We start from the raw sequence: 22674 nt of genomic DNA on the forward strand, positions 1-22674 counted from the left end.
AAATCTATAAGCGTTTGCTTATCTGGAACGGTTTTTATTTCTCCTTCACTGATGAAACTTAGTTTGGCTGGATATGAAATTCTGGGTTTAAAATTCTTTTCTTTAAGAATGTTGAATATTGGCCTCTACTCTCTTCTGTAGGGTTTCTGCCGAGAGGTCCACTGTTAGTCTGATGGGCTTCCCTTTGTGGGTAACTTGACCTTTCTCTCTGGCTGCCCTTAACATTTTTTCCTTCATTTCAACTTTGGGGAATCTGACAATTACATGTCTTGGGGTTGCTCTTCTGAAGGTATATCTTTGTGGAGTTCTCTGTGTTTCCTGGATTTGAATGTTGGCCTGTCTTGCTAGGTGGGGGAAGTTCTCCTGGACAATATCCTGCAGAGTGTTTTGCAGCTTGGTTCCATTCTCCCCATCACTTCCAAGTATACCAATCAAATGTAGGTTTGGTGTTTTCACATAGTCCCATATTTCTTGGAGGCTTTGTTCATTTCTTTTTACTCGTTTTTCTCTAACCATGTCTTCTTGCTTTATTTCATTAATTAATTTGATCTTCAGTCACTGATGCCCTTTCTTCCACTTGATCGAATCGCCTATTGAAGCCTCTGCATGTGTCACGAAGTACTAATGCCATGGTTTTTAGCTCCATCAGGTCATTTAAGGTCTTCTCTACACTGTTTATTCTAGTTAGCCATTCATCTAACCTTTTTTCAAGGTTTTTAGCTTCCTTGCGATGGGTTCGAACATGCTCCTTTAGCTCAGAGAAGTTTGTTATTACTGACTTTATGAAGTCTACTTCTGTCAGCTCGTCAAAGTCATTCTACTTCCAGCTTTGTTCCATTGCTGGCAAGGAGCTGCGACCCTTTGGAGGAGAAGAGGCACTCTGATTTTTAGAATTTTTAGCTTTTGTGCTTTGGTTTCTCCCCATCTTTTGGTTTTATCTACCTTTGGTCTTTGATGTTGGTGACCTACAGATGGGGTTTTGGTGTAGATGTCCTTTTTGTTGATGTTGATGCTATTCCTTTCTGTTTGTTGGTTTTCCTTCTAATAGGTCCCTCAGCTGCAGGTCTGTTGGAGTTTGCTGGAGGTCTACTCCAGACCCTGTTTGCCTGGGTATCACCAGCAGAGGCTGCAGAACAGCAAATACTGCAGAACAGCAAATATTGCTGCCTGATCTTTCTTCTGGAAGCTTCGTCCCAGAGGGGCACACCTCTATATGAGGTGTCTGTTGGTCCTTACTGTGAGGTGTCTCCCAGTTAGGCTACACAGGGGTCACAGACCCACTTGAGGAGGCAGTCTGTCCATTCTCAGAGCTCAAATGCCATGTTGGGAGAAACACTGCTCTCTTCAGAGCTGTCAGACAGGGACATTTAACTCTGCCGAAGTTGTCTGCTGCCTTTTTTCAGCTAAGCCCTGGCCACTGAGGCAGAGTCTAGAGGCAGTAGGCCTTGCTGAGCTGCGGTGGGCTTCGCCCAGTTTGAGCTTCCCAGCCACTTTGTTTACCTACTCAAGCCTCAGTAATGGCGGACGCTCCTTCCCCAGCCAGGCTGCTGCCTTGAAGTTTGGTCTCAGACTGCTGCGCTAGCAATGAGCAAGGCTCCGTGGGCATGGGGCCCACCAAGCCAGGCACGGGAGAGTATCTCCTTGTTTGCTGGTTGCTGAGACCTTCGGAAAAGCACAGTATTCGGGTGGGAGTGTCTCATTTTTCCAGGTACAGTCTGTCACGGCTTCTCTTGGCTAGGAACGGGAGATCCCCCGACTCCTTGGCTTCCCGGGTGAGGCGACACCTTCAGCTCGCCCTCTGTGGGGTGCACCCACTGTCCAACCAGTCCCAGTGAGATGAACCAGGTACCTCAGTTGGAAATGTGGATATCACCCGTCTTCTGCATGAATCATGCTGGGAGCTGCAAACCAGAGCTGTTCCTATTCAGCCATTTTGTATTTTATTTTAGTTTTTGAGACAGGGTCTCACTTTGTCACCCAGCTGGAGTGTAGTGTTGCAGTCATGGCTCACTGCAGCCTCAACCTTCTGGGTTTAACCAATCCTTCCACCTCAGTGCTCCTGGTATCTGGGACCATAGGTTTGCACCACCATGCCTGGCTCTTTTTTTTTATTTATTTTTTTATTTTTTTATTTTTATTTTTTTATAGAGACAGGGTCTTGTCATTTTGCCCAGTTTGATCTCAAAGTCTTGGACTCAAGTGTTCCTTCTCCCTCAGCCTCCCAAAGTGCTGGGATTATAGGCATGAGCCACTGTGCCTGGCCCTAGTTTTTAAATTCCACCTACATACTGATAACTCCTCAGATTCTATCTCTAACCTGACCTCGTTCGTAAACTCCAGGTTGGTCTCTCTTTGGACATCTGAAAAGGATCTCAGACTTAACACAGCCAAGTGGGTCTCTTGATGCCCAGCTCTTCCCCTCTTTCTCTACATTGCATGGAGCCATCTCATGCTTCATGTTTTAGCTGACATGTATTTCCCCAGAGAAGCCTTATCTGCCCATCCTACCCTCTCCCTGTCCACATTATCTGTTATGTCATCCTGTTTTTTTTTTTTGCAGAGCAGTTGTCAGTCACTCTTTCTTCTTTGGTTGTGTGTGCGTACATACACACACACACACACACACACACACACATATGTATATATGTATGTATGTATTCTGTTTATGTTCCCTAGAAAAGTTTCTCGAGGGCAGAGACTTTGCCTTTGTTTACTGTTTTATCTCCTTTTCTTAGAATGGTGGTCAGAACATAGAGGGTAGTCAGTAACTAACCCTGTTATTTTCTGCCAGATTTGTAGATTCAAATTCTCACCTGTTTTTAGAAGATTCCTAAACCTTTCTTATCCTTGACTTCCTTAGTGCTAATGTTGCAGCTTTTGTAGTTCGGCAAGTGGGAGGAAATGGCACACTGGCTTTTTCTCCCCGGTTGCTTGGTGAGCAGGAGGGAGGGTTGCAGTGTAAGGATTCTTTTGGTGCTGCTTCACCAGCTGGAGATCTCTGTGGCTGTTGTGCCCTTTGCCTGGGGCCTCGTTCCACCGAGCCCACTCCGCCCACTCAGCCCGGCAGGCTGTGCTTGGCTTGTGCCTTGACCTGGATCTTGTGCCCACTGAGGGATCTGCGCTCAGCCTATGGCTCCACTGGGTGTGTTGCCAGCAGCTTCTGCATTGGGTGTCATCATTTAGATGAGGGGAATGTGGGTGGTGCCTGAAAACTCAGAGATGTCAGCAATGATGGAGTCCCAAGGGGTGTTACAACTGTCACCTGGGGAGTCCCAAGATCTGACCTCCCAAGAAATGTTGCAGCTTTCTGTTGTTCCTGCCACCTACAGCTTGGTGAACAGGGGCATGTTACAGCTCATTTGGTCCCACCACCTACAGTTCAGTGAACGGGTGTGCGTTACAGGTCAGCCTATCCTGGGTTCTTGTCCCACGACCAAGAGGAATAAGAGGAATAAGGTACATGGACACTGGAGAGTGAGTAGGGTGGAGAAGAATTCTGTTGAGTGACAGAAGGAAAGCTGTCAACGGAGAGGGGGCCCAAGAGTGATTAGCCCTCTGTTTAAGAGGGGACCCAAAAGAGGTTTGCCATCTGTGGGGCTAAGTCTGGGATTTTATGGGCTGAGAATGGGGAGTGTGTGCTGATTGGTTCATGGGTGGGCTTGGAAAAAGCACCATTTAATTGCCTAAAAGGCATCGAGGAAGTTCTCACTCTGGTTGTGGACTCTACCTGGAACTGCCAGCTCAGTTTTCAGGCTTTAAACTGTCTTTGGCGTGAAGGTTGGGTTTCACAGGGACCCATCCCTGTCTGCCTAGGAATTTGTCTGTCTCCAGTTGCTGTCACTAATCCACACATTGCACTGTCTCTTGGATTCATCGAGATGTCTTTCTATTGTCTCAATCTCAGTATGTTGACTCTATCTTCTTCCCCAAAGCCTTTTTTCTTCCCCACACCTTAAAAAATTTTTCATAAATATTTCCATCTACCCTGAGGTTCACCTCCCTTCTGCCTTCTTATTCAATATGTTATTACTTCTTCTTACCGTCTTCATAGTTCCTGTGTCTTTCTCCATTATCCAGCCATTATCTTGCTTCAGGCCTATTTTGCAAGCTCTTATCTGTCTCCACTCTGTCTAGGCAATGGTTTTTGGCTCCATAGCTTTAAATACCATCCACATTCTGATCATTCCTGAGAGTCTGTCTTCATCCTGACCACACTCTTGAACTCCAGTTTGATTGTGGGCTTCTAATGATAACACACTATCTGATTTTTGTCTTACATTTTGACTACACATTCTCAATCTCATTTTCTGGATCTTCATTCTCTACTAGACTCTATATTGTAGTGTCCTAGGATTTTGTCCTTGACTCTCCTCTGTGTATCTTCCCAGCTTCCAGGTTGGTCTGCTACCCTGATGCTCATCTTTATCAAATACAATCAAGTCATGCACTGCTTTGCTTAAAGTTCCTCAGAGGCTCCCTGCTGCCTCTGAAGTCCAAATTCTTTATCGTGGGCAAAGGCATTAAGAATGAGCCCCCTGTGTGTTTCCATTTCTGCCTCTCCTCCAAAGGATCTAGAAGACCGTTTTCTCTCCTTGTGGTCCCTCAACACAGAAGGCTGGGCTGTTGCTAATGTATTTTCTTGGTGCACAGTTTTCTTTTCCCTTACTTCTTACCTCCCCTGTAAATATTTGCTCCTTTAAAAAGGTGAGTCAGTGGCCCCCGTTGCAGGGAAGTCTTCTGTGATACATTCAGGCTGGAGTAAGAAATTCCTTCTCTGTGTTCTCCTAGCAGTTTATTAACTTCATTATAATACTTGGTTCATTTATCCAACAGTTATTTATTGCTTGCTTGCTATGTTCTGGAATCCATTCTAGGCATTGGGATTAGAACGGTAAACAAGACAGATAACGTCCTCATTTTCAAGGAGTCTACATTACAGAGCGGAGGAAAGTGGAAAAAAAAACAAGTAAACAAACTATTATTTTAGACAGTGATTAGTGGTACTAAGATAAAATAAAACCAGACAGTGTGGTAATATGATGGAGTGTGTGTGGTGTGGGGAGGGGGAATGGTTGTGACACTTGAGAGTGAGTGAGGTCCAGTTTGAGTTGAGACTTGAAAGATTCTAGAAGGAGCCAGCCATACAGAGATCTGCAAGAGGTACATTCTAGGCAAAAGGAACAGTTAAGTACAAAGACCTTGGAGCTAGAGTGAGCTTGGCATGTTTAAGGAGCACATGCAGCCTGGTGAGCCAGGAGCATAACGCGCAGGGGAAAGGAAGGAGTTCTGTCTGACATAAGACCCGAGAGGTAGACGGGGCCAGGTCATGTAGGGCCTTATAGGTAAGATTTGTCAATTTTAAGTATAGCAGGAAGCCATTGGAAGAGTTTTATGTGAGGGAGTGACATGGAACTGATTCATGTCAAGAATTATTACCCTGGTTTATAATGAGCAGAATTCTAGGAGGACAAGATTAACAGCAGAGACCAATTAGGAGTTGTTACCTACTGCAAATGAAAATTGTTGGCACCTTGGATTACCACTGTTACCTACTGCAAACGAAAAATGTTGGTACCTTGGATTACTGTGGTATTTGTAGTATCCATGGAGAGAAGTGGAGTGATGTGGGATGTATTTTGAATGACAAGACTTGTTGATGGGTTGAATGTGTTGGGCTTAGGGAAGGATGGAATCAGGAAAAGGACCCCTTGACTTTTCTTGGGTAACTTTGTGGATCGTGGTGCCATTTACCTACTGTGGATGACTAGTGGTGGTGGTAATGCTGGTGATGAGAAAGTTCTATGGAGGAGGAATCAAAAGTTATTTTAAGTTGGATATGTCTCTTATGACATGAAAGTGTGGATGACCGGGAGGAAGTTGGATATATGGTTCTAAAGGTCAAGGATGGAGATTGATATGTGGAGTCACCAACTTACTCATGGTATTTGAAAGCTATACGCCTGGGTAAAATAACCTAGAGTCAGAGAGTAGAAGAGGGCCAAGGGTGGGTCCTTGGACATTGTAGAGTTTAGAGGTCTGATAGAGGAGGAGAGGTGGGGAGGGAAGAAGGAGTATAGATGATAGTAGGAGGAATGTTTCAAGAAGGACATGAACTGTATCATGTTACTTTGAGTTCCAGTAAGATGAAGGCACATATGTGACCACTGGATTTGATTCTGGAGTTCACTGTGACCATGGTAAAAGCGCCTTTAGGGTATTCAAGTGAGGAGAAGATGAATCTTAGTTCATTACTCTATTTAGCTGCTTACGTATCTGTCTCCTCCTCTATGTGCTAGTCCTTAGTTTATTTCTAGGGCTTAGCATATAAATAGATGGTGAATAAATGTTTGCCTGCAGGTTTTAGTTTTACAATGCAGTTTAAAGAATAATTTACTGTTTTACCCTTATTTAGAATGCTTTTGTAGTGTTGACCCTTGCCACTAGTTTGTGTCAATTCAAGGAATATAATCGTGTGACTAATAATTTAAAACGTGATGAGAAAGGCAAATTCATGTTAGTAGAGATTCTTAGTGCATCTTGAAGCCATCATGCTGTAGTGGAAAAGGGCCATTCTTTGATTTGGAAGGCCTGTCTCAGGCTTTGACTGTGCCATTTAGCCCCTGAGAAGGGAGCTGGGGGCAAGTTCCTTACAGTCTCTGGATTGCAATTCCTTGGCTGTCATAAATGTACAATATTAACAAATTCCTCTTATAAGATTTTTGTGAGCAGCAAATGAATAAATGCAATGAACATCCTTTGTAAGTAAAAAGATACTCTGTAAGTGCAATTTTTAAAGAATAATTGGATTATCCACTTCATTACTAACTTATAAAGTATATTAGATCAGAGTGTCATGAAATTCATATTTAACTGTAGCATATAAATTGCAAGAACTTGGGTGAGGACGCAGGTCACTGGAAAATGTGATACTTTTTTTGTTTGTTTGTTTTTGAGACAGAGTCTAACTTTGTCGCCTAGGCTGGAGTGCAGTGGTGTGATTTTAGCTCACTGCAACCTCCACTTCCCGGGTTCAAGTGGTTTTCCTGCCTCAGCCTCCCGAGTAGCTGGGATTACAGGCATGTGCCACCACGCTCAGCTAATTTTTGTATTTTTAGTAGAGACGGGGTTTCACCATGTTGGTCAGGCTGGTCTTGAACTCCTGACCTCAGGTGATCCACCCTCCTCGGCCTCCCAGAGTGCTGGGATTACAGGCGTGAGCCACCACGCCCAGCCAATGTGATACTTTTTAAGAAACATATAGGAAATTAATTTCCTTTGCCTTTGTTCTCTTATCTTTCCCAGATAAGTTTAATCATTCTGTTAGAGCCAAAGAGTAGGCTCTTTTACTTTGAGATCTAGCAATCAAATCTAGCTAGTAGTCTTTTTACCCCTAGGATTGTGTATGTATGAAGGAATAAAATGTAGTTAGTGTTACTTGTGTTTTTTTCTTTTTTTTTTTAAGTGATTAAGTAAATACATTGATTAACTCAGTTTGACACCCTTTCTCATGGTGATTACAGTTTTCTTTTTTTCCGTAGGAGATATCGAGACCCCTAGTAGATGCCTAAAACTGTGATATTTCTGAACACTTCCATATGCATTTTTTTTCCTGTACATACATAACCTATGATAAAGTTTAATTTATAAATTGGGCCAGTAAGAGAATAACAACAGTAACTAATTAGAAAAAAGAACAATTATAAAAATATACTGTAATGGAAATTATGTGAATGTAGTCTCTCTCTCAAAATATCTTAATATTTTTGGACCGCAGTTGACCATAGCTAACTGAAATTGCTGAAACTGCAGATAAGGGGGGACTGCTGTACTCATTTTATTTTTATTTCTAGGGTAAAAATCATGGTAAGAAACTCCGAAATTACTATGCAGCAAATAGCTGTCCTCCTCCTGCTAGAATGAGCAATATGGTCGAGGCTGCTGCTACTCCAGTTGTTCCAGTCCCTCCGCAGGTGAGACACATATGTCAGGGTGAAGCAGCATTAGGGTGGAAGCTGTGGTATGCACAAATGATTATGGATGACATTTGTCGTCCATGTGTCCATCAGGGTACAGTTGGGAAAATAATCCTGAAAGATGCTGCTTGGTACTTTTAATTCCTTGAACTACAGTGCTGGATTGTTACATGATTCTTTATACATTTCTTAAAATTCTGGGCTAAATGGGCCGGGCGCGGTGGCTCATGCCTGTAATCCCAGCACTTTGGGAGGCCGAGACGGGGGAATCACGAGGTCAAGAGATCAAGACCATCCTGGCTAACATGGTGAAACCCCGTCTCTATTAAAAATACAGACAATTAGCCGGGCGTGGTGGCGAGCACCTGTAGTCCCAGCTACTCAGGAGGCTGAGGCAGGAGAATGGCACGAACCTGGGAGGCGGAGCTTGCAGTGAGCCAAGATTGCGTCACTGCACTCCAGCCTGGGCAACAGTGCAAGACTCCATCTCAAAAAAAAAAAAAAAAAAAAAAAAAAAAAAAAATCTGGGCTAAATGATCCTGAATGTCTAGGCTAACCCCAAAATGAAGAGATTTTCAAACGTGTACCTTTATTGCAGTTCATCTCATTTATTTCAGATTTTGTCTTCCAGTTGCAAAATTAGTTTTTTGAGATTGCTTATTACTTACCTCTATGCAGAGAGCCTGTATAAACATGTTTTGGACCTTGCTATTATGAAACAGACTTGAAAACCAAGTTCTTTTGCTCTTTGGAAGATAGAACAGGTGATTTACGCAATATATTCCTGTACCTTAATTGTCTCTGAAACATAGAGTCTACTCCTTAATCTGTCTTTGAAGTGTTATATATCTGTAAAACAGTACAGTGGTCATAAATAATAATAGTTATAATTGAGTACATATCGTGCCAGACACTGTGCTGAGAATGTTTCACACATTGTTTCATTCAGGGCTGGGACTACGGTGAGGTGACGGATGCACTAAACTTGGGCATAAAATTTAAGGAGGAGCCAAAAAACTCAGTAATCAAGATGGATATTTAATGTAACATTTTAGAAATATAAAACTGATGTAAAATAGTAGTGAACAAAACATTAAAAACATTAAATATAAAACTGATGTAAAATAGTAGTGAACAAAACATTAAAAACTTAAAAAAGGACAAAACATTAACTTTCCTTTTGTCCCAGGCTGCAATATGACTTGGCGTGGCTCTGTTACTGATTCTGAATGTAAAATTTTGGTATTTTATTAATCATTAATTTTTTTTGCATTAAATTTAATTTTTTAAGCCAGGTGTGATGGCGCACGCCTGTAGTCTCAGCTACTTGGGAGGCTGAGGCGCAAGAATCACTTGAACCCGGGGGGTGGAGGTTGCAGTGAGCCAAGATTGTGCCACTGCATTCCAGTCTGGGCGACAGAGTGAGACTGTCTAAAAAAAATAAAAAGAAAATTTAATTTAAAAAATACTCCATTAAAGTATTATTTGTCTTAATTACTGAGTTTTTTTGATGCTCTGTTAAATTCTGAGCCCAAGACAAGTGTCTCACTTGCTTCATTTTAGTCCCAGGTCCTGACCTCATTTAATGCTTTCGGCAACTTAGAGGTATTGGCCATATTACTCAAATTGGTGTCCATGGGCCAGTAGTATCAGCCTCACTGGAAGTTTATTAGAAGCTTAGATGAGCTAAGTAACTTTCCATGGTGTTACATGTTTTGTAAAGTGGTGGAACAAGAATTTCTTTCTTTTTTTTTTTTTTTGTTTTTTGAGATGAAGTTTTGCTCTTGTTGCCCAGACTGGAGTGCAATGGCGTGATCTTGGCTCACTGCAACCTCCGCCTCCTGGGTTCAAGCGATTCTCCTGCTTCAACCTCCCGAGTAGCTGGGATTCCAGGTGCCCACCACCACACCCAGCTAATTTTTGTTATTTTTAGTAGAGGCAGGGTTTCGTCATGTTGGCCAGGCTGGTCTTGAACTCCTGACCTCAGGTGATCCACCTACCTCGGCCTCCCAAAGTGCTGGGACTACAGGCATGAGCCATCGCGCCTGGCCCAAGAATTTCTTTTGATCTTAGACCTTTACTCCTAACTAGCTTGTATCATTTTACTTTTCTGAGTGTTAGTTTTTGGTACTTAAAAGTGTGAGTAGCAATTCTGGCTGTTCCTCCTTCTCATGGATTTGTGGGGAAAACGAGATATATAAAAAACCAAATCAGAGAACAAGAAGATACCCAGAGAGATCTTCAAGCTGCATAGTTTTCCTGTCACTGGTTTCTGAAGGCTGCTCTGGAATTGAATAGCTGCCCCCCGCAGTGGGGGCTGTTTTCAGTGGGCTCCACCCTCCTGGGCAGGCAGCCTAAGCCTTTCTTCATAGCATACCCCAGAAAAATCTTCCCTTCCAAGTGAAATGATGCTATTTTCTGCAACTGTTCATGATATATATGGTTTCCAGATCTTTATCGTGTACTATATTATTCTCTTTTGGCCAAAACCTAGTGTGTCATTTTTTTTTTTGTTAACCTAATATTTACTGAGTGCCTGCTACCTTCTGGGCCCTCTGTTAGGCTCTCTTTAACATGTTATTCCTCAACCTGAATACAGTTGTCTGGATTTGCTACTCATTTTTAGCTTTTTCCTGCTTATATCTGTAGCTTGTTTGTAGACTCTTTGAGGACAGGAGCTCTTTTTAAAAAAATATATGACTATATATCCCTTCTGGACTAGACAGCAACCCTAAAAAACAGTTAAAAGTCAGTAAATGCTTATTGATGGATTCTGCATAGACTTTACTCTTTCCCGTAATGTGGTTTTAGGCCTTACCTATTTACCCATGACTTACTGTCCTAAATCTAAGGTTTTAAAACTCTTTTAAAAAATGTCTTCAGTGGCGACAGCAATGAGCCATTCACTAATTTGGTACCTGAGTGATTATAATGCAAAACCATGATTAAGTATCTCCCAGCCTTTTTGTTTTCCTGGAATGAGTTGTTTTCCTGATGAAGCTTAACGCTTGTGGTCATGCCATATCCTTTGGTGGTTTTTCAGCTCTTAGAAAGACATTTGAGGAAAAGGAGGAAGCTCCATATTTTTTTAACCTTGTTTCTTTTTGTGTCTTTGATGTCAGATGGGCTCCTTTAAGCCAGGAGGCCGAGTGATCCTGGCCACAGAGAATGATTACTGTAAGCTCTGTGATGCCTCCTTCAGTTCCCCGGCTGTGGCTCAGGCTCACTATCAAGGGAAGAATCATGCCAAGAGGCTGCGGCTGGCGGAAGCTCAGAGTAACTCATTCTCGTAGGTATTGCCATTTTCTTTGAGGCCAAAGTGTTATGTGAGATTGACTGTCTTTAAAGAAAAAGAGTAGAAAGGGATTCTTGTTTAGAAGACTCACTCTTTTTTAAACTTCTTTTCTCCAGGGAATCCACAGAGCTGGGTCAACGGCGGGCCAGGAAAGAAGGGAATGAGTTTAAGATGATGCCTAACAGGAGAAATATGTATACAGTACAGAATAATTCAGGTATCTTGTCTGTTTCCGCATACCTTGGTGACATTCTGTACATAGTCTCCTTTGTTTTTGTTTCTTTTAATGATAATAGATAGCCCTGAGAATTTGGAGTTAGTCTATGTTTTATTGAATTAGTCTAGGCTGGTGTGTATTTCAGGTCTCATTTATTTACCTTATTCTTGTAAATACTAAATATATTATTTATTTTGGTTTTACACCATAGTCTATGTTTTAGGATCTCTTAACATTGTCCCTTTATGTTTGTTTATATTTGCCAGCTGAGAAATATAAAAGGCATGATAAAAATGGGCTACTTGGTTTAAAGTTGTACCATGTTAAAAAAAAAAAAAAAAGATTCTAAAGCAGTGGTTTTTAACCAGGCTGGTGAAACAGAATTACCCGAGGAGTCTTTACAAAATGCCTGAACCATGACTTAGAGATTTTCAATGAGTAAATTTGGAGTGGGACCCAGACATACGCGTGTTTTGAAAATGCTTACTTGATGCTTCTGATATACACATTTAGTTCACAAACACTGATCTATAGGAATAAATTCTGCATTTTCTGATTGTCTTCAGTAGGGAGAGTGGGCTGAGTAGTCCCTCACCCTGCCCTCTACTTCAGCCTCTGATTCATGCACATGCCCGCAGAGGTCATTTACTTGAACAGTGAAAGAAATAGAAAACAGAGCTAACTGAAAAACCAGAGAGGCCTACTATAAAAAGGACAGATAGCAAACACAATTCAGGCCAGGCGCTGGTGGCTCATGCCTGTAATCCCAGCACTTTGGGAGGCTGAGGTAGGTGGATCACCTGAGGTCAGGAGTTCGAGATCAGCCTGGCCAACATGGTGAAACCCTGTGTCTACTGAAAGTACAAAATTAGACGGGCATGGTGGCATGCGCCTGCAATCCCAGTTATTTGGGAGGTTGAGGCAGGAGAATCGCTTGAACCTGGGAGGTGGAGGCTACAGTGAGCTGAGATTGTACCACCGCACTCAGTCTGGGTGACAGAGCAAGATTCTGTCTCAAAAAAAAAAAAAAAAAGAAAAAAAGAAAAGCACAATTCATTATGATTAATAAAAGTCTAAACATGTATTAGTAATTATAATAAAAGTAAAATTGCCAAAGTCCAAAAAATGTTAAATTGAATGAAAGAAATCCATCTGAAATGAAAGAAGCTGGGATAGCTGTATTAATATCAGAAAAATAAATTTTAGGATAGATTATGTTCTCTGACAATGCAACGAATACAATGAAATGAGATGTCAACAACAAAAATAGAAAAGCAAACACAATTTACATTTGTTTGGGAATTTAAAAACACTTCTAAATAACTCATGGTTCAAAGAAACAGTTATACTGGAAATTAAAAATTCTTACAATGAAACAGTAATGAAAATATATTAACACTTGTAGGATGCAGTGAAAGCAGTATTTTGAGAAAAGCATTACATAGATATTATTATAGTGGAAGTGAAAAGCAGAAAGTTAATGAACTCTAAGGGTCCAGCGTATGAGGTCAGTAATGTAGAAAGAGGAAAATGAAATTATCAGTAATGTCACCAACGCTTTTGCAGATTTCATTCTAGTCTAATCATATATATGACTTCTTTAAAATAGAAATGGGATCCTAGTTTGGGATATTCATAGTTTACTTAATAGCATAAGAGTTTTCTATAGCATTATTATATTTAGCAACTGCATAGTTTTCCATTGCATTCATTACCATATTTTCTTTAATCCTATTTTGAATCTCTCCTTCCCCTAAATTTTGCTTGTATAATCATTGCTGAGGTAAACATATTGCTATTAAATCTCAGTGTGAAAATTCTTAATATTTTCTTAGGATAATTCTTACAAGTAGAATTTTTGGATGAAAGGGGTAGCATAAGCATAAGACTTCTGATATAATGCTTGGAAATTAAAGTATTTTTAAAAGTGTATTCACTTTTTTAGAGACACAGCCATTTGGAATTTGGGTTTGACTCTATAGCAATTTTCTGACAATAGTTGGAGGAATCATTTTATCTTTTAGATCAAACCTGTGTAAGATTGTAATTTAAAAAATCCATTAACTTCACATTCACTTAAGGCTAAGAATCTATGAATTTTGTAATTTGAACTTAGAATTACAAATTACAGTGATAATTGGTCAGGTTGTTATTCACTTAATGAATATTTTGAATATATTTTTTTTATCTCTTGCTTTAGCAGGTCCTTACTTCAATCCTCGCTCTCGGCAGAGAATTCCACGTGATCTGGCCATGTGTGTTACTCCAAGTGGCCAGTTTTACTGTTCAATGTGTAATGTTGGGGCTGGCGAAGAGATGGAATTCCGGCAGCATTTAGAGAGCAAGCAACATAAGAGCAAGGTGTCGGAACAGCGGTACAGGAATGAGATGGAAAATCTGGGATATGTATAGTGATTATCACATTAAGATAGAGCAGCTCGTCCTGCCTGTTGTTTGCCTTTTGTCAACTTGCCCTGCTTTGTGGTCCTTTTGATATGAGTACATTCCTCTGCTTAATGGTAATACATGTAACCCACGGTGGTACCATGAGATGTCAAAACCTGGGGGTCTGGGGGCGGGGTGGGGGGAGGCGGGTGTGGAGAACGTGCTTCTCTTAGGTCATAACGCTTTTGCAGGGTCAATTGTGTTGAGCTGCTCATAGCATGTGACCTGCCTACCCCATCAGAAATAACTTGGCCGAGTTCTGATCAACTGGTAGCCTGACTGCTTAGAATCTGACTATTTAAAAGTTTCATTTTCTTTTGCAATTTTAGTGTTGTGTACTGTTAAAGAATTGTATTGAATTCTTTTTAGATCACAGTAAAAATAGGTTGGCAGAGATTTCAGTTTCCCAGGGCTTAACCAGAACGACCACCTCAATGCATTGTCAGTAGAATACATTATTAGACACTGTTAAGGTCTTTCCTGGGACTTTTTTTTTCTGCCATTTTCTTTTGCAATTGTAGTTTTATATACTGTTAAAGAATTGTATTGAATTCTTTTTAGATCAAAGTAAAAATAGGTCAGCAGAGATTTCAGTTTCCCAGGGCTTAACCAGAACCGCCACCTCAATGCATTGTCAGTAGGATACATTATTATAAACTGTTAGGGTCATTTTTTTTTCTGTATCATGTCTCCCCATCATTGAAATGCAAGTTTTGTTAAATTCAAATACTCCCACTGAGCTTGTATACTTCCAAACAGCTAAACTTGATTTCCAGTTGTGGATTTCATACATGTAATTGCTGCCTTCTTCCCTCCTCTTTTTTCCCCCCTCATTGAATCAGCTTGTCTAACAAGCTCATTTTCATGCCCCAGCTGTGCTGTGGGTTTTCCAAACCTCGTATTTGAATATTCAGTGAGTTTAAGATAGATATGATTTAAAAAAATACATTTTCCAATGGATTTTAGGAAACAAGGTATGTTTGATTTTTCGATTTTAGAGTTACTTCTTCATTGATAGTAACATGCTCTTATATCATGATCTAAACCATAAATTCAGATTGCTTGACATTTTGTTTTGCCAGACTTTCTTTTTTGATAATATGATTCTTACGCTTTACTTACATTTTCCTTTGTCTTGTCAGTCTGTTGGCCGTCCTGAAAATATCACCACCTGCTGTTTCATATACAGAGAGGAATTTTTTAAAAGCAAATAAAGTTTCACTGTCTTCGTTTCCAGTAGAAATATATACGAACTATGGTTTTATTCTTTGTAATTCAGCTTTCTTGAAGATACTAACAAGTGTATGATAGATCACTTTGACATCTGATAATTATATCAGTATTATTATTTTCATTTTTTTACATTTAAAATAAGAAGCCGTATGAACCCAGGAGGTGGAGGTTGCAGTGAGCCAAGATCGTGCCACTGCACTCTAGCCTGGGCGACAGAGCAAGACTCCATCAAAAAAAAAAAAAAAAAAAAAAAGCTGTAATGTGTATCTAGATTAACTAATGGAGTGCTCTGTGAATATTCATTAACTACATTTTATCTATTTACTATATTTTATATGGGTAAGTCTAGTGGTCATCCATATTTCTTTTGAAAGCCCTCTTGATCAGGAAGTTTATATTTTAAGCAATATATTTGCACAATGGTCAGTTCACATACAATTGCTTGTTTTACTAATTAGAGATACAACTTCTATTTTTTCTCGAGAATTCTGTAGGCAAATAGATGGGGAAGGCTTTTCTGTAATACTTTGGGACAATTTTAAACAGATCAGACCCATGTTTAAAAATGAGTTTTGTGTGATCAACCCTTGTATAGTATCCAGTTACTGTCTTCTGTTGAAGTGGTGGTTCTTTGAGAAGTAGAATTGTTTTGTAACATTTTTTCTCCCAGAAACAGAAGAATCAAATACTATTCTGTTAGGATTCTATCTAGACCTGTGACTCTTAGTATAATAACCCTTTTATTTATTTATTTTTTTTTTTGCAGTAATGTATGAAGTAGAGTTGCTTAGTTTTGAGCAATTTAGGGCTTTTCTTATTGGCCAGTAGGGTTATTCATTTTGCTGCTAAGTATAATTTTTTGGTTAATTTTAACATTATAGTGCTGGCCACTTGGTTCTATGATTACCTAAAAATCTAGTTTTTTTTCTCTGTAGGTAGATTGTATATGCACACCCCCACACACACACACATACACATGTATGTTGCCATAGAGAGGTATTTCAACCCTTATTTCAAATAACAGTAGAAGATACGAACATGAATTTACATTTTGTAAAAATAGTATTCATCCACTTTGTTTTCTATTGGAAATAGTTTTAAAAGAAGGGTTCCCCTTGCTCTCTGCACTTAACAACTTCATTATATACATAGAAAAAGCAGCGGCTTAAGGGCTTGATGTTTTTTCAGGCCTTGTGTATTCAGGTTTCCAGTTTCCCAGTGCCCTTAATGGATGTTATGAATGCATAAGCGCATTTTCTTTTAAAGAAAGAAGTTAGATTTGTAGTGTTATTTCTTACTTGCTGTATTTCTTTGCACTAAAAAAGAACTATGTATTTGTTTTATATGACACTTTAGTACCATATTGCCTACAATAACTCAATTTGCTTCTTAATTTCCAAACTCTGGGAAGTTGATAAATAACTTCCATGATCACTTGTAAAAGTTACATGCACATCTGAAAAAAAAATCACAGATCTCTATGACAGTAGCTTGTGTTTTGAGCTTGTTACCTTGCAGTATTCTTCTCTGTTCCCTAGATGAAAACAAAGGGTGACAGAGATTATCAGACAGGAAATGCCTAAATAGATACATCTCTGCATGGTACAATTTCTCATATTCATGTATTCCATAGACAGTGTTTTTTCTCTGTCTAAGCAGACTGTTGTTTCTTCTGAGTCAGTGATATGTGATCTTTGTTGGTTTCATTTTGTGAAGCTCAGTCTGGCTCTGTAACATACTTTAGGATTTGCACCTTGTGCTCCCCAGGAATTATGTCAGTGTCTTTATCTATGCTGTCTTCAAGGATGGACAGAGGCCTAAACAACAAAAAAAAAAATTAGAAAAAAAAAAAAAACCAAAAACTTAGATTTCAGTAATCATCCATAGGAATGCATACCATCAGTCTCTTTTCTCTGTGAATAATATCTTGTGTAAGTTGTCATAAAAAATCAATGTTAGAAGATGACAATTAGAATTCTTCCTAGGTATTGAGGGTAAGAAGTTGTAAAGAAAGAGAATTCGTGTTTCAATTAAAAGATTGGATTGCATATACCTTTGAAGTGGTTTTGTAAAAAAAGTTCAGTTACCAAACTGAGTGTGCCCTGTAATCCTTTTGAGTACACTGAAGATACTTTGAAAATACTTTGTTGGTCTTGACTTTGTACATCATGTCCTGCAACTTGTAAATATGTGCATGTTGTTTATGTTTGTCTGCCTGTCTCTTATTGTACTAAATTCTGCAAGGTGAATAATTCTTTATACCATTTATTTGGAAAAAGTTCCTCCTCCAACTCTTCCTCACTATTCACCTTTTAATTAGTTGGTAAACTTAGAAAACCAGTTAGGATTTTTGAAGCTCCGAGTTTAAAAGAAGAATCGTGGCTACTTGACATTATCCTTACGTCCCCTTGACTTAAAAAGCTAATAAGAAGCATGAGATCTTCCGCCTCCTTTTAGAAAGCTTTTCTACAGAACGATATGCTTGCTTATAGCTACCTATTGACAGTTAGGACAGGGAGAAAGGGAGATATGTATGTTTGGCTACTTCTTCCTTCACTCCTAAATTGGCTGGGACAGCAAGCAACAACAGTTTGAGGTTCAGTGACCTACGTAAAATGAGTCTCGGTGGTGTCAGGGGACACATGTAACTGTGTGACGTGGTATTTTCTACAGAGAGGACTAGGAAGGGTGGTTTTGGAACCTAACCTACTTTATGTCCTCATTGTCAGAACTTAGGTTGGAAATGCTCTCTAAAGAACTTGGTGAGGAATATTCTAGGACAATAGAGCTGCTTTAGAAAGAAATTGAGACATGTTTTGTCAGGACAGATAAAAGTTTAATACAGCTTTTTGAACAGATGTTTTAAAATATCCAACTTACCAACTATTTTTTTTCTTCTAGCCAAATCATTGTACAGGAGTTTCACATATGATAAAAAGTGTTTTGTTGTTGTTTTTGCTTTCTTGGCAGGAGAGAACCCCTACCATTGTGAGCTGTTCCTCTCACTCTAGCTGAATGGACAAATGCTGTGTAAATAGCTTCTCATAAACCATTTCTACTGATAGCTGTTTGACTTTTTCTTCCCATTACGAATGGGAGGAACATTTATAAACTTCCTTTTCTGGGTAGCTACCAAAAAAACGTACTGGCTAATGGTCCCATGTGACCTTGTCTCCGTTAAGCCCAGAATCTGAGTGCCTTTAGCAAGTATTAGCATTTCACCAAGAGAAGAGATGACAGAATTATTGCTATTAATCACCATTCATAAATAGGAGCTTGGAATAACAAAGGTCTGTGTGAATTCTGTTCTATATCTTTTTTTTCCCTTTCTTAATGCAATCTCAATTTGATATCAAGTAAAACTATTGTCATTATTATCAGAAACCATACATTCTGAAAATGAATCCAGTTGTCCCAAGCTGGCAGCAGACATAGATCATTTTTCACCTTGATCTGTGTTGCATTTGTACTCGGTGAATGGCAGTGTGGTCGATTGGAAGAACTTGACACTGATGTTTGGAAAAATTCTTTATTCTAGTGGTCATTTTCAAACTTGTCTTTTCTGTAGAGAGGGGAAAATTATGTATTTGCAACTAAAGCATATGAAGAGACTGGCACAGTAATTATTAGTTGTGTTAGTTCATTTCTGTATTAAATGAAGTATCTTCACAAATCAAGTTTGAGGCCATTAAAAGCAAAATTTTCCCTAGTTTAATTAATTTAAAATTCTACATTGTCTGAATACTTAGAATCTTTGAAACACATTGCTAGACTAATTTTATTACAGAAGTGTTAACATGTTCCTCAACATTTTCTCCAGAAAACTTTCAGACATATATCAAAGTTGAAAAAACTTCGCAGTATAACCACTGCTAGTTTCTGCCATTAACATTTGACTATACTTGTATTGCCACCTATCTGTTCATATCTCCATCCCTCTTTTCATCCATTGATCTATCAGGTTTTTTTTTTTTTAAAAAAGAACATTCCAAAGTAAATTTTAGGCAATACACTGCCCTAAATTCTTAGCATGGGTGTCATTAATTAAGGTTTAATATTCATTTAAATATCTTTTTTGAAAGCGATGTATGAAGTTGATAACCTGAGCCAATTAATACACTTTTTTTTTCCTCCTGTGGACTTTTGTCTTCCAGTTTCTCTTCTTGTGTGTGCTTAGGGTGAGGGAGGACAATTCTCAAATACAAGTTTATTTTAGAATTGGTCATTTTTAAATGCTTGTCATAAATTTTAAAGTTTCAATATAATTTTTCTTTTCCCTACTTCTGATGATGTATTTTTGCCAAACTATGCAGCTTCTTCAAAAAACTGTAAATTACTGATTGGGGTTTATGAAATCAGCAAGTACCTCATTTCAATCTGTTGCTGCTTTTCTCCCTCTTGTCACTTCTCCTTTCACTACTTTGAGCTGCTCTACCAGAAGGTAGAGGGGAGTAAGGGTCAAACCCCTATATAATTAGCTGTTTTAAACAACTCTAAGAGAACAGATTTAGTAGCTTAGTAAGTTTAAACTATTAATTTTTCTAAAGAATTCGATTTGAATTCTCTGAGAATTGTAATTATCCATGCTTCCTCCAACTATAATTAGCAGAATTAAAAATGATTGTACTGTACAATGAGTTGTTGAAATTGTAAGCCTTAGTAACCATCTTTAGCTTTACTATAGTCATGTTTAGAAAATTTTTTTTACATATGCCTTTATTTTATGCCCACTTTTGTAAATAAATCTAAAGAATTTAAGTGACTTTCTTCAGGTCATGAAGATTCGGTGGGTAGAATTGAATCAGAATTGAAATGTTCCAGATTCATATTATTGTGTGTGTTTGATAAAATTCAAGGCTTCCAAAGTAATTGAACACTTCCTTTGGGCTCTTGGAGGGAAATTACGTATTTTTACTAATTACACTTTTATTTTTGGACATTTGGCAGTTGTTTGAACTTAAAGATATTCTCATGGCTATAGTTCCAAATTAAGCCCGATGCAGTTGCTAAAAATCTTGCTGCACTGTTGAATACTAATAATGCAGCATTTATCAGATGTTTTTGCATTTTGATGACCTTCATGATTCATTTATAAGTCTTTGTAAGTGCTTAAGCGACCCCCTCACTAGTGAAAATAATAAATGTTCTATATCATTCATTATTATTTGTGTATTCTTTACATGATATATTTTTTTAAGGAAAAGTAACTCCACATGTCAGAATGAGTGATATTATCCTAGGGCAGAGCGCATGTAGAGCAGTTTATTTCTACTCTGCAAATATGGCATGTACAGTAACAAAACTCTTTTGGAGTGGCTGGTCATTGTTTTGCCCTCTTTTGGTACCTGAGTACCTTTCTGGGGTTTTGTAAATCGTGTGTCATTTGTAAGAATTTCATGTTAACTCTGTGTTACTTGGTGTTCACCTGTGGTATCCTTGACTGACCATAATGATTTAGTTTGGGTATGATGTGTCTGCTTTGAAATGCCTTACTGGAGTATGTCAGATCCTGCTTTAAAGCATTCCATTTATCTGCTGGGACAATAAGTTGCCTCTCCTTGGATATGTGCTCTAGATTCAGAAGCAAAACTGATTTTGCTTTCTCCATTAAGGTTGCATTTTAATGCACTTATTGTTTTAAATTAGAGAATAAAATGTAAAACCAAGGGAGACTTTAGAACCCTTCATTTAATGGCATGGCAAACTTTTAAAACTGCTTTTGCTATTTCACTAGAACTATCTTTGGTAAAGGATATAGCTAAAAAATGTCAGCCCAAACTGTGTGTAATTAGGGTTGTTGATTAAAATTTTCTCTAAATGTCATCCAGGGGCTTAAGATCTGTGTGTGCTGCTGGGTCAGAGTGCCAGTCACTGCTTTGGAAATCTGTGTTCTGGGGCTGCAGAATGACACCTGTGTCATGGGATTAAAACCAATCAACTGTGAATTGTGTAATTGAAATTGCTCTTTAGGTTTTATTTTCTTTAGCACATTGAGTATAGAAATCTGAAACTTATTTAAAATTTATACTGCTTTTGTTGATGGCTCATTTTGGCTGTGTATCCTGACTTATGTACTGATTTCTGATAAAGGCTTGACATTATTATAACAGGCATTTTGTGTTCCAATTTAATAAAATGGTTTCTGAGTCTTGTCTGAAAATTGTTTGGTTATGAGTTGAAGATCAAGGGAAGAAGGTAAATTGTCGACACTGAGACGCTATTTTGATGCCGACTCTCGATGACTGCGGGTTCCCCATTCATCAGTCTGGACACAATCTGCCATGCTCTTCTGGAAGTCATGCAAAGTACAGTAAGCTTTTAGGTTGGCAGTAGAATCAACCTAGCTGCTCACACTGCCTGTTCTTGCCATCACTGGAGTTAGCCTGGAACTGGAGTGAGTTCTTAATTTTATTGATAGATTTTAATATTTATTTTCCCTTCAAATTTTAAGAAAGTTGGCCTTAGTACCATAAACACTGCTGGAAATAAACACGTTATTAAAAAGCATATACCCATTAGTGTTTTGGGTGTTTCACGTATAAAATACTCTTACAAATATAATCAAGTTATATATGCAACATAATTGAGATATGGTCCTTTACACAGCCTGGTTTTCTGTATACAGTGTACTTTTGAATTTAAATGCTCATTCAAAAAAGTAGATTATAGGCTGTAAGATGCTGTTATGCTTTGATTCATCAGGATGCAAGACACATACCCTTACTGTTGTGGGAAAAATTCTTGGGTCTGCACACACAAAAAATGTTTCTGAATGAAGTGAATAGATCACATTGAATTCGTGTGTTATAAAGTACTCAAGGCATCAGCTCATTTTATTAAATCATCTCCAGGAGATTCTTAGCTTAAAAAAAGCCACGATAATATGCACCAAAAAAGTCTTAAATGATTTCAGATTTTCAGCCTTTTTAAAGGCATTTCTGAGGCTCATTCATTGGCTGAAAATCTATTCAAGATCAAATACTGGGTGTTATCCTTTATAATTTCTTAAAAGGCTAGTGATAAAGTTTCCCAGTCTATGATAAATTGATAGAAGATTATAAAGATCAGAAATAGATCTTTTGTGATGAGTTTTAAGATTTTATCATCTGAGTTGAGGCTTAAAACACCAAGTTTTATTCTTAATTGTGGGATCTTCATAACTTGAAAATTAAGAATTACAGAAAGATGAAGACAGATAGCGATTGTGTAATGTGAATATTATTTTAAAGGGATCTGATTATGAGTTCTTACCCAAAAAATCCCCTAAAAATACATTTCATTGTTTTTAATCTTCAAGTCTGTGTGTATGTGTGTATATATATTTAGGGGGCATGTATACTAGGAGAGAGTTAATGGAAATATGTTTTAAGATGATCAAATGCTAGTAATGAAGTGTGTCCAAAGGAACAGATGTAAATTTGCCACTGGAAGAAACACACTCCACCACAGGCAGTCTATAACTTAGGCTTGGCATTTTGGATAAATCTTTTTTTTTTTTTTTTTTTTTTTTT

The 22674-nt window shown here is 38.6% G+C and overlaps 1 protein-coding gene across 3 annotated transcripts in view; it reads left to right on the plus strand.

The window, feature by feature from the left end:
* The window catches only part of ZMAT3 (zinc finger matrin-type 3), a 58782-nt gene extending 37459 nt beyond the window's left edge, over positions 1-21323 (plus strand). For 2 of the 3 annotated variants that reach the window (XM_017877296.1, XM_017877294.1), the window contains 4 exons: positions 7851-7970; positions 11096-11262; positions 11385-11485; positions 13686-21323. In XM_017877296.1, coding sequence (XP_017732785.1) covers positions 7851-7970; positions 11096-11262; positions 11385-11485; positions 13686-13897 — 600 coding nt within the window. In that variant the 3' untranslated portion in view covers positions 13898-21323. The remainder of the gene's footprint in view (positions 1-7850; positions 7971-11095; positions 11263-11384; positions 11486-13685) is intronic. The other variant, XM_017877299.1, reaches the window with a different exon arrangement.
* Positions 21324-22674: the final 1351 nt, after the last annotated feature.

This window comes from Rhinopithecus bieti, unplaced genomic scaffold, assembly GCF_001698545.2.
Source record: "Rhinopithecus bieti isolate Rb0 unplaced genomic scaffold, ASM169854v2 scaffold_76, whole genome shotgun sequence".
Taxonomy (NCBI): Eukaryota; Metazoa; Chordata; class Mammalia; order Primates; family Cercopithecidae; genus Rhinopithecus; species Rhinopithecus bieti.